The sequence below is a fragment of the Phaenicophaeus curvirostris genome, chromosome 5 (genome assembly GCF_032191515.1).
Source record: "Phaenicophaeus curvirostris isolate KB17595 chromosome 5, BPBGC_Pcur_1.0, whole genome shotgun sequence".
NCBI lineage: Eukaryota > Metazoa > Chordata > Aves > Cuculiformes > Cuculidae > Phaenicophaeus > Phaenicophaeus curvirostris.
The window spans coordinates 62749920-62765775 of record NC_091396.1 but is presented as its reverse complement, the minus strand read 5'-3'; the positions used below and the strand labels follow the sequence as shown (position 1 = coordinate 62765775).

General features: G+C 50.1%; 1 protein-coding gene across 1 annotated transcript; it reads left to right on the top strand.

Moving 5' to 3' along the window:
* The first annotated feature begins 2039 nt into the window (after nt 1-2039).
* LOC138720515 (homeobox protein SIX4-like) lies at nt 2040-15414 on the top strand. The gene is made up of 3 exons (XM_069856809.1): nt 2040-2861; nt 5892-6580; nt 9546-15414. Exons 1-3 carry the CDS (start codon nt 2059-2061, stop codon nt 10340-10342), a joined length of 2289 nt encoding a protein of 762 aa, XP_069712910.1. The 5' UTR covers nt 2040-2058; the 3' UTR covers nt 10343-15414.
* The last annotated feature ends 442 nt before the right edge of the window (nt 15415-15856 follow it).

The following is a 15856-nucleotide window of genomic DNA, read 5'->3' as shown; positions in this document are numbered from 1 at the left end:
CTGCACTCCCTAATCAAGAGCTCCTCCCCAGCTTTCCTGGAGCTCCTTTCAGTACAGGAAGATGTTCTAAGGTCTCCTTGGAGCCTTCTCTTCTCCATGCTGAACAACCACAGCTCTCTCAGCCTGTCCTCATATGGGAGGTTCTCCAGCTCTGATCACCTTCACAGCCCTCCTCTGGCCTTGTTCCAACAGTTGCGCATCCTTCTCATGTTGGGGATTCCAGAACTGGACACAGGACTCCAGGTGGGGTCTTATGAGACTGGAGTAGAGGAGGAGAATGCCCTCCCTTGCCCTGCTGGCCACACTGCTTTGGATGCACCCCAGGACACGGCTGGTTTCTAGGCTGTGAGTGAGCACTGCCAGCCTATGTTCAGCTTCTCATCAGTCAGCACCCCGAATCCTTCTCCTTCTCTATTCCAACAGTCCCATATCCTCCCTGTGTTGAAGATTCCAGAACTGGACTCAGCACTCCATGTGGGGTTCCTCACCCAACTGCAGCATCACCCTGAGAGCTTCGACCTTGCGGAACCCTCACCCAACTGCAGCACCACACTGGGAGCTTCAACCCCATGGAGCCCTCATCCAACTGCTGCATCACCCTGAGCATTTCAGCCCTTTAGAGCCCTCACCCAACTGCAGCATCACCTTAAGAGGTTCAGACCCTTGGAGTGTTCACCCAAATACAGCACCACCCTGAGAGCTTCAATCCCACCAAGAGCCTCAACCCCGTGGGGTTCCTCATGCAACTACAGCATTACCCTGAGCTTCAGCCCTGTGGAGTCCTCACCCAACTGCAGCACCACCCTGAGAGTTTCAATCCCACCAAGAGTTTCAACCCCGTGGGGTTCCTCATGCAACTGCAGCATTACCCTGAGCTTCAATCCCACCAAGAGCCTCAACCCCGTGGGGTTCCTCATGCAACTACAGCATTACCCTGAACTTCAGCCCTGTGGAGTCCTCACCCAACTGCAGCACCACCCTGAGAGTTTCAATCCCACCAAGAGCCTCAACCCTGTGGGGTTCCTCATGCAACTACAGCATTATCCTGAGCTTCAGCCCTGTGGAGCCCTCACCCAACTGCAGCATCACCCTGAGCATTTCAGCTCCTTAGAGCCCTCACCTAACTGCAGCATCACCCTGAGAGCTTCAGTCCCACCAAGAGCCTCAACCCTGTGGGGTTCCTCATGCAACTACGGCATTACCCTGAGCTTCAGCCCTGTGGAGTCCTCACCCAACTGCAGCACCACCCTGAGAGTTTCAATCCCACCAAGAGTTTCAATCCCACCAAGTTTCAATCCCACCAAGAGTTTCAACCCCGTGGGGTTCCTCATGCAACTACAGCATCACCCTGAGAGCTTCAACCCTGCGGAGTCCTCACCCAACTGCAGCATCACCCTGAGCGTTTCAGCTCCTTAGAGCCCTCACCCAACTGCAGCATCACCCTAAGAGGCTCAACCCCGTAGAATCTTCACCCAACTATAGCATCACCCTGGAAGCTTCAACCCCGTGGAGCCCTCACCCAACTGCAGCATCACCCTGAGAACTTCAACCCCATAGGGTTCCTCAGCCAACCGCATCCTCCCCCTGGGAGCTTGCCTGCCTCCCTCCCTCCCTCCCCCAGCCCCAGCGGCAGGAGCAGAGCGGAGCGCCCCGTCTCATCCAGGTGGAGCTGGGAGGGGGCGGGGGGATGATTGACAGTTGCCATGGCGACGCGCGCGGCCCCGCCCCCCCCGCGCGGCGCAGCCAATGGGCGGGCGCGGCCGGGGCCGCCCGCTGCGGGGCCGCCGAGCGTCGCGGCGGCGCCGGGAGTCACGCCGGGGGGAGCGGCGGAGCGGAGCCCGCTGGCAGCGCCGGGAGCCGCCGCGAGGAGACCCGATCGGCTAGAGCCGGCCGAGACGGGAGGAGGAGGAGGAGGAGGAGGAAAGAGACGAGGAGGAGGAGGAGGAGAGCGGACTTCCCAGCGGGATAGGAAGGGGGGAAGAAGAGAAAGAGGAGGAGGAGAAGAAGGGGACTTCGGGGGGGTGGGGGGGGTGGAAGAGAAGGGAAACGAAGCGAAACATGTCTTCTGCCTCCCCCACGGGCGAGGTGGCGAGCGCGGTGGAGATCAAGCAGGAGAATGCGATGGAGCTGCCCCCCGACGGCCCCGCGCCCTCCGCCCCGTTCCCCGCGGAGCGCGCCGGCCCCGCCGCCGAGGAGGGAGCCGCCGAGCAGGTCCTGCTCCACGCGGAGCTGCTGGCGAGGAACCACCACGCTGCCTCCTCTCCCTCCTCCTCCTCCTCCTCCTCCTCTTCTTCCTCCTCCTCGCAGACCCCCCTGGCTTTCTCCCCGGACCACGTCGCCTGCGTGTGCGAGGCGCTGCAGCAAGGTGGGAACCTGGACCGCCTGGCCAGGTTCCTCTGGTCTTTGCCCCCGAGCGATCTGCTACGTGGCAACGAGAGCCTGATGAAAGCCCGGGCGCTGGTGGCTTTCCACCAGGGCATCTACGCCGAGCTGTACAGCATCCTGGAGAGCCACAACTTCGACTCCTCCAACCACCCGCTGCTGCAGGAGCTCTGGTACAAGGCTCGCTACACCGAGGCGGAGCGAGCCCGGGGCAGACCCTTGGGGGCGGTGGACAAGTACAGGCTCCGGAGGAAATTCCCGCTGCCCAGGACCATCTGGGACGGCGAGGAGACGGTCTACTGCTTCAAGGAGAAGTCCCGCAACGCGCTCAAGGAGCTCTACAAGCAGAACCGGTACCCCTCGCCCGCCGAGAAGCGCAACCTGGCCAAGATCACCGGGCTCTCCCTCACCCAGGTCAGCAACTGGTTCAAGAACCGCCGCCAGCGGGACCGCAACCCTTCCGAGACCCAGTCCAAAAGGTGAGGGCCAACTCGCAAACTTTCCCCCCCCCCTCCTTCCCTCTTCTCGTCCCCTCCCCGCCCCCCCTCTCCCGCCCGCCTGCCTTCCCTCCCTCTCCCGGCTCTTTCTTCCCTTGCAAACATGGCGCTTACCTTCCCAGCGCCTCGTCCTCCCGGCCTTTCCCCCCTCCCTCCTCGCTCCCAACACACACCCCGGGCACGCAGGCAGGCGAGCCGCACCGGGAAAACTTCCCCGCTCCCGGGACACCCTTCCCCGCTCTCCCCTCTCCTTTTCTTCCCCGCAACCCCGGGCGCCCCGTGGGCTGCGTGGAGAGAGAGGGGATGGGGGGGGGGGGGAGGTTGTTTGTTTGTGCACTCACCCCCCCCCCCCCCCCCCAAAAAAAAAAACCGAACTCGTTTGTGTTTAATTGTGGCGGCTGACAGAGTTAATCATTGACGCGGGGGTGTGGGGTCCCGCCGCTCCGCTCTTGTTTTGAAACCTGACTCGGGAGCGGGACGGGGTCGGGTTGCCCTCTGCTCCCCGCGGGGCCGACTAGCCCCGACCGGGCTCTGCCCCCTTCCAGCCCCCCCACCCCGTGTCTCTGCACCCCCCTGTCTCCCTCCCGAGGCTCTGTGCTCCCCCAACCATGTCCCCACCCCGCATCTCTGTGCCCCCCACCGGGGTTCTGCCTCCCTCCCCCCATCCCTACTCCCCGTGTCTCTGTGCCCACTTGCCCCTGCAGCCTTCCCCCCCGTGTTTCTCCCCCCACCCCGTTTCCATCCCGGGACTCTGTTCAATTCCCCTGTGTCCCCCCTGTCTCTGTGCCCGCTTGCCCCCCGCCCCCGGCTTTGGGGCTCTACCCCACCCCATATCTTCCCCCTGCGCCTCCTCCTCGTATCTCTGCTCTCACCCCCACCCCCTCGTCTCTCCCCTCCCCGTATTTCTACCCCCCGCCCCGTCCCCACCCCCCGACTCTGCCCCACCCCCCATGTCTCCCCCCCTGTGCCTCCTCCCCGTGTTTCTGATCCTCCGGGTCTTTGCCTCTTCGCCCTCCTCCCGTTTCTCCTTATGTCCCTCCCGGGGATCTGCCCCCCTCCGCCCCCCACCCGTCTCTCCCCGCTCTGCCTGCCCCCGGTGTCTCTGCCCCCCCCACACCCCGTGTCCCCCCCTTGCCCTCCCCCCCCAGTGTCCCCTGTGCCTCCTCCCTCCAGTGTCTCACCCCCGTGTTTCTCTCCCCCCACCCCGTGTCTGTCCCGCCCCAGTATCTCTGCCCCCCTCCCCAGTATCCCCTCCATGTCTCTGCCCCCGCTAGTGCTTCACCCCCAGTACCCCTCTCCAAGGCCCCCCCCGTGTCCCCCTCAGTATCTTTGCCACCCCCCTGCGTCTCCTCCCAGTATCTCTGCCCCCTTCCCAGTATCCCCCCCAACCCCAGTGTCTCACCCCCCGTCTCACTCTGTGCCCCCCCGACCCCCGTCTCACTCTGTGCCCCCCGTCTCTCTCTGTGCCCCCCCGACCCCCAGTGTCTCTCTGTGCCCCCCCAATGTCACTCTGTGCCCCCCCCACCCCCTGTCTCTCTCTGTGCCCCCCCTGTCTCTCTCTGTGCCCCCCCTGTCTCTCTCTGTGCCCCCCCCCCGACCCCCCAATGTCTCTCTGTGCCCCCCCCCATGTCTCTCTCTGTGCGCCCCCCCCCCCCCGCCCCGTCTCTCCCCGCTCCCCCCGGCGGGGCCCCAGGGCGGGCAGGTGGAGGTGACCTCCCCGCCTCCCCTCTCTCCTTTCCCTCCCTCCCTCTCTCCCCGGGAAGGGAGGAGGAGAGCGGGAGCACAAACCTCTGCCGAGGGCCCCAAGGCATTTGTGCGGCTCGGGCGCGATTGTGCCGCCGCGGCCCCCTCCCCGAGACACATCAAAGGGCGAGGGGGGAGGGAGCCGAGCAGGGAGCGACCGAAAAATGCAGCCCAGGCGCCTAAAAAACCCCGGCAGAGGGGCACAAAGGCAGCCCCCCACCTCCCACGCCCCTTCCCAGCCAGCTCCCGACCCCCCCGGTGCACCCCAGTCTGGGCTAGTGGGGAGAGAGGGGGGCGAGGTAGCCCCCTGCAGTGGGCACAGAGGAGGGGTGGTGTCATTCACTGCTCATAACCCGCTCTGTAAAGTTCTTCCTCGTTTCGATGTGTCCTCTCCCTGAGAAACCTCCCTCTTGGCTTGAAATTGCCCAGAGAAGTGGGAGCAGCCCTAAGGAGAAGGATTTGGGGCGCTGATTGATGAGAAGCTCGACATGAGCTGGCAATGCTTGCTCGCAGGCCAGAAGCCAACCGTGTCCTGGGCTGCATCCAAAGCAGCGCGGCCGGCAGGGTGAGGGAGGGGATTCTGCCCCTCTGCTCTGGTGAGACCCCCACCTGGAGTCTTGTGTCCAGTTCTGGAATCCCCAGCATAAGAAGGAGATGGAAGTGTTGGAACAGGTCCAGAGGAGGCCACGAAGGTGATCCAGGGGCTGGAGCACCTCCCATACAAGGACAGGTTGTGGGAGTTGAGGTTGTTAAGCCTGGAGAAGAGAAGGCTCTGGGGAGACCTTGGAGCAGCCTTCCAGTGCTGGAAAGAGGCTCCAGGAAAGCTGAGGAGGGACTCTTGATCAGGGAATGCGGGGGTAGGATAAGGGGGTATGGCTTTAAATTGGAAGGGGGAAGATTTAGATTAGATATGAGGAAGAAATTCTTCACAAAAAGGGTGGGGAGGCCTTGGCCCAGGTTGCCCAGGGAAGTCATGTCTGCCCCATCCCAGGAGGTGTTCAAGGCCAGGTTGGATGGGGCTTTGAGTGGCCTGATCCAGTGGGAGGTGTCCCTGCCCACAGCAGGAGGGTTGGAACTGGATGGGCTTTAAGGTCCCTTCCAACCCAAACCATTCTGTGATTCCATGAAATTAAGTGCCTTGTAAAGGCAAAACACAGAAGTATTCAGGAAAGCTCTTTCAAACTGTATGGAAGCACGCAGCCACCCTTGGTGTGGGGCTCCCTGGCAGACTGTGGTAATGCCATGTCACCTCTCCATCTTTTCCCACAGTGAATCAGATGGCAACCCAAGCACAGAAGATGAATCCAGTAAAGGGCAGGAGGATTTGTCTCCCCATCCGCTCTCCAGCTCAGCCGATGGTGTTACCAGCCTCAGCCTTCCCAGCCACATGGAGCCCATCTACATGCAGCAGCTCGGAAACACTAAAATAGCCTTGAGCTCATCTGGCGTTTTGTTGAATGGAAACCTCGTGCCTGCCAGCACCTCTCCTGTCTTTCTTAATGGAAGCTCTTTTCTTCAGGGACCCAATGGTGTCATTCTCAATGGACTCAGCGTCGGGGCTTCGCAGACAGTTACCTTAAATTCACCCAAAACCACATCGAGCGTTGTGAGCAACGGGGTCTCCATTACTGACATACTGTCATCTTCATCAGAAGATGTTAAGGACTTCAAACTCCTTCAGGCTTCGGTCCCCAGTGCCGCAGCAGCCACCTTCAGTCCCACCAACATCCCGGTCTCATTCCCAGGATTGATACCAAGCTCAGAAGTGAAAAGGGAAAGCATACAAACCGCTGCTTCCCAAGACGGAGGCTCCGTGGTTACTTTTACTGCTCCTGTCCAAATAAACCAGTATGGCATTGTCCAGATCCCCAATTCAGGAACAAATGGCCAGCTGCTGAATGGAAGCATTGGATTTTCTTCTCTGCAGCTGCCTCCTGTTTCTGTGGCAGCTTCACAAGGTAAAATTTTTGTCTTTTATGGTAAGAGAAAAAGTTAGGAATGGGTACAGTAGCGTTTTAGAAGCTGCAGTACTTTGGTGTGAACCACAGTCATGCACAGTGCATCAAATAGTGCCTTTTGCCTTCCTTTGTAATGGGTTACGCTCATGGACAGTCTACTAATTGTGGCTGAGCTTCTCTACTAAGAGCAGAGAAGGAGATCTGGTATTTTACACCCCTTCCACCTCATGCTGCTCTCAGAAGTCCATGGTAGCAGTCTTCACAAATATCTGTAAATTTTACATGTTTTAGCAATTCAAAATATTCCCCATTTGCCACTGAATTTTTTTAGTGAGAAGGTTCAAAAATGAAAATTGAGGCAGCTGGAAATTGTTACCATTGTTGTTCTTGTGGTGGTTGTTTTGATTTTTAGGGGTTTTTTTTGTCGTTTTTTTTTTTTACTAAAACGTTTCACAGAAAGAAATTGTAAATTACACAACAGGACCAAGCAGTTATGCTCCTACATAATTTTCTGCCCTGTAATTACAAAAGATTAAACTGCAGGGAAACAATAGAAAAATATGCAATAGCTTGTGGATACAAAAGGCGAGGGTATTTGGATAAAACTGCCCTCAGTCCAAGGGAAATATGTCATCGCAGGTTCATGTGCCAAGTGCGCAGGCTCCTCCCTAAGTTCGGTTTAGAGTTTGTCTTAACACACTGTAGGCTGAAACTTGCGGCCAGCCAGGAAGAATCCTGGGGACTGCAAGCCTAGCTCTGGATCCTTGTTCTAAAGCACAACTGAGCAGCTTTGTTACTCATTAGCCACTGTATCTTCGATTATGAAAATGATTAAACTTGAACAAATTTCTACTTTCAGGAGCCATGAGTACTGTAACAAAAAATCAAATTGTGCTCATCTTAGCCTATTTCAGTTAGACACGTATAGGGAGTGAATTATTCTTGCTCTTAAAATTATATGAGGAGAAACACTGAAGCCAAACAAACACATTTTAAATGGGTGCAAAGTTATAAGATCCTGAAATACAGCACTTGCAGTCACTGGAAGTTATTGGTATGTAGCTTACCCAAGATGAGAAAGAGAAGTTTAGTCAGAATACCACCTGTAATTACAGAAGCCGTTTAACCCACACGCTCTGAGGCATAAACTGACAGCCAGCAGAAGGGAGAGCATCCTGTCCCTTAAGTAGTAAGGAGCTGCTGTATTTCTAAGACCGAAGACTTGTAAGTTCCTCTCTGAACGTTTTCCCCATTGTTAAGCATACCAGTTCCTGCTGGAGAGTGATCCACCATTGGTCACAGTGCAGTGCGGAGAAAAGTCAAGATCTGTCTTTGCTTCTTTGAATTCTTTTTTGTTTTTCTTAATGTGAGAAGGATGGATAGCTGGCTGCCTATTGCAACTGAAGTGTGCTGCCCGCTATTTTAAGTAAGCTACAGTAAATGATATGACCAGCAGGTCAAGGGAGGTGATTCTCCCCCTCTACTCCACTCTTACGAGACCTCACCTGGAGTTCTGCATTCAGTTCTGGATCCCTCAGCACAGGAAAGACAAGGATCCATTAGAGGGAGTCCAGAGGAGGCCACAAAGATGATCAGAGGGCTGGAGCACTGCTGTTATGAGAACAAGCTGAGATCGTTTGGCTTGCTTAGTCTACAGAAGAGAAGGCCTTGGGGAGACCTTATAGCAGCCTTCCAGTACTTAAAGGGGGCTACAGGAAAGCAGGGGAGGGGCTCTTTATGAGGGAGTACAGGGATAGGATGAGGGGGAATGGTTTTAAGCTGAAAGAGGGGAGATTCAGATGAGATATTAGGAAGGTTTTCTTGTGAGGATGGTGAGACACTGGCCCAGGCTGCCAAGGGAAGTTGTGGCTGCCCCATCCCTGGAGGTGTTCAAGGCCAAGTTGGATGAGGCTTTGATCAGCCTGTTCCAGTGTTAGGTGTCCCTGCCCACAGCATTCTGTGGTTCTATATCTTATTGCCATGTAATTTCAAGTTGCCTTGCTTTATTCTTGTAGTTTACACATATGAGTAACTTCTTTGGAAAAATCATTGTTTGTTAATGGAAAGGCATAGGGAGCTAAAATATTCTCCAGGGGAGAAATGCATCTTCCGTGCTGTTTTAAAAAAATCAGGTGTCTCCAGCTGTAGCCTGTTTAAATTCTGATTAAACAGTTTTTGAGACAGAGGGGCGTTTGAATCAGGATGCCGCTCCAAGAGCCGGTTTATCGTAATTTTAAGAATTATTATAATGACAGCTTAGATGACGTCCAGTAAAACCAACTTCAGGTCATCTCTGGCCACCTCTTCTTGCTTTGGCGAGCTACAACATTGCACAAGCAGTGCCGTGGCTTTCAGCAAGGGTAGACAGTTGCTGGGTGGCTTGGCACAGCGTGGTGGATGTAGTAGGGTTAGGCTTTTAGAAAACATGGGAAAGCAAGGTGAAATGCTGAGTGCCTGACAGACTGCCTAGTTAGCTGTAGAGAAGGTGCTGGGTTTTGATGTTTCTGGACAGGTTGGCTCAGGTAGGTTCTGCCCAGCAGTAGTGGATTTCATGTGACGTGTCTCCAGATCCCACACACAAGCTGTAGTCTGTCACTGAACTATCTTTAATAGCTTTTGATGCTTCTATTCTTAGACTGAAATGGAGTGGTCGCACTGAGTGAAGGCCAAAGCACGTTCATTTTAATCACGTGGCCAGGGACTTTTTGCTCCTTAGTGAGAGTCTGAAAGACACCTAATATGCCAGAACCCTTTTTTTATTATTTCTAGAAGCTATTAACGGCTTTTATTTCTTTGTACCAAATTTCTTTTGCCTGTTATAAACAATGCTATTCTGCATTATGTGAAATATTAGCATATGTGTGTACTGCAAACATAAGAAAGACCAAACCCTCTTAACAAAATAACTGCAAAACTCTCTGCCAACTATAATCTGTTCTCCTTTCTTTTGCTTCTGTTTCTCCAGGTAACGTTTCAGTAAATCCCAGCACATCTGATGGAGGAACTTTTACGACTGAGTCTTCAACAGTACAGCAAGGAAAGGTTTTCTTCAGCCCCCTCACTCCAAGTGCAGTCGTTTATACGGTTCCCAATTCCAGCCAGGCGGTAGGCTCTGTCAAGCAAGAAGGACTGGAAAGAAGTCTTGTGTTTTCTCAGTTGATGCCAGTCAGTCAGAACACGCAACTAAACGTTAACATGTCTTCTGAAAATTTATCCAGTGGAGGACTCCAGTCCCTGGCGTCCTCGTTAGTGAATGTAACGCCCTCACATAATTTTTCCCTCACCCCACCAACTCTTTTAAATGCTGCAGAACTCAACTCTGGTATCTCAGAGAGCCAGTCCATGTCATCGCCTGTGACCAGTACCTCGACCGTGATATCTATCAGCAACACTAACTATGCAACTCTTCAGAACTGTTCTCTCATTACCAGTCAAGATCTGTTGTCCATTTCTACAGCGCAGCCCGTGCTTGGAGAAATCGTTTCTACAAGTGGAGACCGTGTCAGCCACCCCTCTGAGCAAGTACATCAGGATTTTGTCAGAGAGCACAGGTTAGTTCTGCAAGCTGTACCTGATGTCAAGGAGAATTTCTTGCCTAGTTCTGAGAGTAAGTCAACTGGCAATTTAATGATGCTGGATTCAAAATCCAAGTATGTTATGAGTAACATGGTTGACACTGTTTGTGAAGAACTGGAAACAGACAAAAAAGAACTTGCCAAACTGCAGACAGTTCAGATGGATGAAGATATGCAAGACTTGTAACATTTTTTTTCTGGCTTTCTGTTTTAATAGATAAGTCTGTTGAGGCCCTAACAAGCACCAAGTTGGGGTTTTTTTTGTTTGATTGGTGGGTGTTTTTTTCCTTTAAAGAAAACAGAAGGACATTTAAAGGGTCTGAATCAATGTACAGAGGAGTCTCCAGCAAAGGATTTAGGTCGCTACACTTGGTTTGCATGCAGTATTCTCTTCTAAGCAGCTTAAAGGAGAAAGGAAATGCAAAGGCAAGTACTGAGCAAATGGGTTCAGGTTTGGCTAAGAGATACTACCCTGATAATTTAACTAGACTGTCATTAGTACAACATACTCTCAACAGTAAGTATACACTCCTAACTTTACACAGAAAACATAAATCTCGCTCCATAAGTGTAGAAACAATGCAGTCACTTTTGCTGTTTACTTCTAGTCCATGGGCATTGAGAAATTTTTAAGGAACTCTAGACGATACCTCACCGGCTACACTTAAGTTGTTTGAGGTTAAGAAACAAAACAAAATCATAAACAATATTGTTACTGGTGTGTTTGCTTTTGTTTTTTCCAGCAGACTTGGTGTTCAAACCAAAAATCTGTCATGAAACACTTGCAGGTTTCTAAATGCTATGGCTAGCATTTTGTCAGTGCACCAGAAAAAGCATCATTAGAAACTCTAATTATGCAACTCAGAAGCTTTCTCTCCAGTATGAATGTAAATATTGTTTCAGTTCTTTTAAAGGAGACTTTTTTTTTAAAAAAAAACCTAGTACAATGGATTTTATTTATGGTTTATGTTCCCTTTCACTTTAGACACAACGCATTGGAAAGGAAAACATTTTCTGGCTGTTTAATTTATTTTTATTGTTTGAGCAGGAAGTAAAGTAGTTATTTCTGACAAGGTTTTACCTTTTTTTTTTTTGTAGTTTTTCAAGCAATAGACTGTAAAAGTAAAACGTTAATCACACTGAAACTAGAAAATGAACTCCCAGTCTCACAAACCCAAGAGGTACCCGTCTCTATTTCCTCTGTCTTAGTGTTCAGGGGTTTTTTGTTTGTTTTGTTAGAAATTTGCTAATTAGTTGAACCTTTTTGTGTATTTTTTTACAGAATTCCATGTGCCTTTCTTCCTAGTGGCCTTATCTTTGTTACTAAAGCACAGTGGCAGGAGGAATAAAAACACTGATTTGCAAATATCCGTCCTCAGGGCCAAATCCTGATGCCTTACTTCTGCAAGTAGCCCTGCTGATTTCAGTGCCCCTACTTGCATGAGTAAGAGGAATTTTCAGTCTTTCGGTCATCGTGGGTGACATTTACTAGCGGTGCAGAGAGCCAAAGATCGGTCCTTCTGCACCACGTCAACAAGGCAGGAGGAGTCCGGAGAGGGACCACGGGCAGAGCCGTGCTGCCGAGGGAAAGGTCTTGGCTCCAGCCTTGCGCAGATGAGCAGGAAAGGTTGGCTGGGCAGGCCAAGGAAGGGAGCCCCGTGTTTACACAGACCCATTGGCCAAATCACCCGTGTGGGAGGGCTTCAGCTGCTGTTCAAGCAAGCAGGCCCCCATCCAGGAGTGCATTTAAGCGTGTATTTTTATATCCTTCCCAAATAAGCAGCATGGGGGCTGACGGTGGGAACTGCAGCTGCCCGAAGGGCTTGTGAGAGCAGCCGTGGTCTCTGTCTGGCTAAGGAAGATGAGTCTCCCGTTTCTGCTGTGCTGGGGACAGCAGAACCAGGAGGGCTCTGGGCAGGTGGTTCAGGTCTTACCTTTCCTCCAGAGGAGTCGTTGTAGCGTGGAAAAGCACATCTTTAAGCTTTAAACTAATAATGAGAATGCAGATGTATAGAGACTACATGCTGTTAATTTTTGTGGGTTTGTTTTGTTGTTTTTTTTTTATTCTAATGTGAATATATACAGTAATTGGAGCATGTATTCATCCTCCTCAGGGGCCTGATCCGAAGCCTTTGGAAGGCAGTGGGAAATAAGCTTCTGTGGGCTCTGAATCAGGCTCAGGACTAAACAAGATCACTTGTAAAGGGCAAAACATGGAAAGGAAAGAGAATAGAGGTAGCCCATCCCAGTCTGTTTCTGTCTTGCTTGTTAAGTGGTTCTGTGGAAAGCCTTTGAGGAATGAAGGTTGTTTCTGTGTGCCGGGAGCATGGCATAGGTATCCTCGCTGTCATTTTGCACTATATTGAATACAGCGTGCTTGGCAAGGTGTTATGTGGAATCTTGAAGCTGGAGTCCATGCTGTGAGCCAGAGTCTCTGGGGCTGTAGGGAGAAGTGCAGGGAAAAGGAGGAGCAAGTGCGGAAGGCTTGCACTCTGCAGCTGTACCGAGTCCCTGATGCTCTGCAGACAGAAGCAGCCCTAAGCAGTTGGCTGTCCCCGCGTGCTCCCCAGCAAAAAGTTCAAGGCAAGTGCTTTAAAGTGGAGATTATCACAAGCAGAACACGGAGCTATATGTTGCCCTGGCACATCTTCCCGTGACATTCAGAGGATCTCTGCATGAGCAGGGAATTGGATAGTCCAGAGTTCTCCTCTCCGCTCTGCTTGTTTATCTGTGTGCTGGGCTCCAGCATGAGCAATCCGCTTCCCACCTCTTTTTCACCCCTGAAACCAAGATGATGATGACGGTAGCCGTAGCTTTATCTGCTTTGCATGAATTTTTTCAATAATTTGGAAAACTAGAAGGATCCTGTGTCATTGTCTTACTAATGGAGGATGCGTGCATGGCTCTGAAGGAGTTGTTTGGGGCTTAACATTTGGTCAGTGAAGCTCAGACTATATTTGGAGGCAGGCTAGAGAGTACTTCAGAGCACTCTCTGAGCTGTTGGTGTAATCTGGTCTCATAGCTGAGAAGACTGTCGTGTCACATCAGTACCTGTTACTTCTTTTTAAACTTTTTCTCCTTTGCATTCATTATGTTACTGAGGCTCTGAGTTCCATGGCTTTGCAGCACAGTTGATGTGAAAACTGTGTGTCTTGTTACAGTGGCGCGTATCTTGGAGTGTCTGGTACTTCTAATAGGAGACTTCCCACTCTTCAGTGGGAGTGGAGGGTGTACATAAAAGCAGTGGTTTGGGATAAAGTAAGATTAATCTACTCTAGTCTTCCAGATATCAAGTAACTTATTTTATTACTGCGTTTTACTCTTTCTTTCTCCCATTGAAATTAAGTGTCATTCCCTCCAGGTAACGTAGTTATAACCTCATGTTTTCTACAGGTACATATGCACAATATAAAGACTTGTTGCACGGTACAGTGTTTTTAAAGTAGATATTTAAATAGTAGTTTTACTCCTACTGTAAAATAAGGGTCAGTTTTTATTATGTGGCCCTCGAGCAAGCAGGCAACTGCTCTAAATAGACAGTACTCAAAGCCGTGAAAAGTGTCTGGGGCCGGATCTTCAGCTGCTGTAAATAAGGCATTGCTCCATGGATTCCCAAGGGTTTTAAATTGTGTTTAGGGGATATGAGAACTCACCTTCCACACATGTGAATGGCAGTGAGTGTCCAAGCCCTGCAAACAGTCCTTATTATCAAGTTCTGTTGCTTAAATAGAAGGTATGTCCATCTGGCATACGTGTTCCTTCTTCTCCCTCCCTCTTCTCTTATGGATGAGAATAAAAGATCATTTCAGCTTCACATATGTTTGTAACTTGTAAGTCTACTGGAAATGTTACAGGAAACATTGCCAAATTCTACTGCTTTTCTGGTCCCAGACTCAGCTTTGAAAAATACGCTTAAAGTTTCAGCAAATTCCTACAAAACATGATGTTAAGAACCCTTTGTTCTTCACTACTTTTAATTAAAGCTGCCTCTGTTTTGCCTGTAGTGTTGCAAAGAACCAGAAATAAGTATATCAAATGCTCTGTCTGGGCTATTTGCAGCATTATTCCTGTGGTCTTACCTAAAGGACATTTCAGCCACGTAAATCACACACATCTACCGGCCAGGTCCTCGGCTGGGCTGAACTAGCACAGTTCCACTGACTTCCACATCTGTTCACACCAGCCGAGAATACGGTCCATTCATTTCACTGGAGTGGGTCGAGGTGGATTTGGCCCAGTACATGGTGACAGTGTAGAACCAGTGCACAAGGCTAATAATTAGAAAAAAAACAGTCACGGTCTATCAAAGCATATACCTCTTTTCATTTATGGCTTTACCCTGCCTGTGGAGTCAGGAAGACACATTCAGAAAGCTGCTTTAGCCAGAAATAAGGTTGGACCTGTCTTTATTGTTATTACTATCAATCCAAGGTTAATGACAATAATGGACAGATTCTGACTTCAAATCCTGCAAAATTGCCTCAATAACAGTTTTCAGTTTAAATTAAGCAGGGCAGAATTTGGCCTCGTGTGCACAGGAGCTTTTCCCGTAGGTAGATCTCCGGCGCCTGTGCGCTTCTCTTAGCAAGGGCAGATGAGCAACCAATAAGAGTCCATCCCTTCAGGTTCATCCAAAATACATGTGCATGACTCTAGGGGCACAAATTGCCTCGTGCTTGTGATTGAAACACATCTCAAATCATAAGAAGAATAATGATTTTATAACTCTGGAAACAAAAGTAATTATGTTTTACAAGCAAGGAGACCTGAAGTCTTCCTGTATCTCCTAGCAGTTATTATCTTGAAGGATATTTTATACCCTGTATGTTTCATATAATTTAAAACTAGCTTCTTACATTTCTGAACTCAAGGAGGGGGTGAATCTTCTGACTTTAGGGATTCACGTTCAGAGGATGTTTGTTCTTTTGCTGCATGTACTGTTTGTCCAGAACTAACCAGTTACTTCTGCGATATGGGTTTATTGTGCCTTACAACAAATACAAAACTTAAGCAGAATGTACATGTTAGAAGAGGGAATAATCAGAAGTCTTTACTGCACTGTTAGATGATGCCGCCCCAGAGTGTGTCATCAAACATATCTGTGCTGAATTACCCAACCAAAGAGATCTAAAGTATGTATGTTTGTTGTACTGTAATAGGGGTTTGTGCCTGGACAATTAAGTGTTTTATTTGTATTCTGAGATGATGTGAACTTATTTTTCTAAACACTATACTGAATAAACTTTATATTTATACACATCTTGTGTAAGTATTTCTATTTTGAGACAGTGTCAGGGCTTTGAATTTTGTGTTTGAAAAGCAATCTAAAGTAGAAACAGCTTTAATGACTTGCCATGAAGGAGACAGCAACTGTGAATGCCCTTGCTCACCCAGGAATTATAGTAAAGCCCAGAATGAGACTTTCTGTTGATTTGAGTGGCTCTTGTCAGACCCTAACTTTGCTTTTAAAATATTAAATTAAAAACCATAAATCTTCTGTTTCATATGAAACCTAGCTATTAAATCTGTGTCTCAGATAATATTGAAATACATTTCCATCTACCAGTTAGAACTAAGTAAGCATTTATATACACTACTAGGGCATTGGGATGCTTTCTGTGTCAGGGTTTCTTTTTGGGTGGCAAATGCCTGTTTGCTAAATTTGTTGAACTTTTTCTTTAAAATATTACCTTGGTACCAG

Excerpts from the sequence above, each read along its gene's own strand:
- LOC138720515 (XM_069856809.1), top strand. The coding sequence starts at position 2,059 with ATGTCTTCTGCCTCCCCCACGGGCGAGGTGGCGAGCGCGGTGGAGATC. Across the intron at positions 2,862-5,891 it reads TCCGAGACCCAGTCCAAAAG|TGAATCAGATGGCAACCCAA; the intron begins GTGAGGGCCAAC and ends CTTTTCCCACAG. Across the intron at positions 6,581-9,545 it reads TTCTGTGGCAGCTTCACAAG|GTAACGTTTCAGTAAATCCC; the intron begins GTAAAATTTTTG and ends CTGTTTCTCCAG.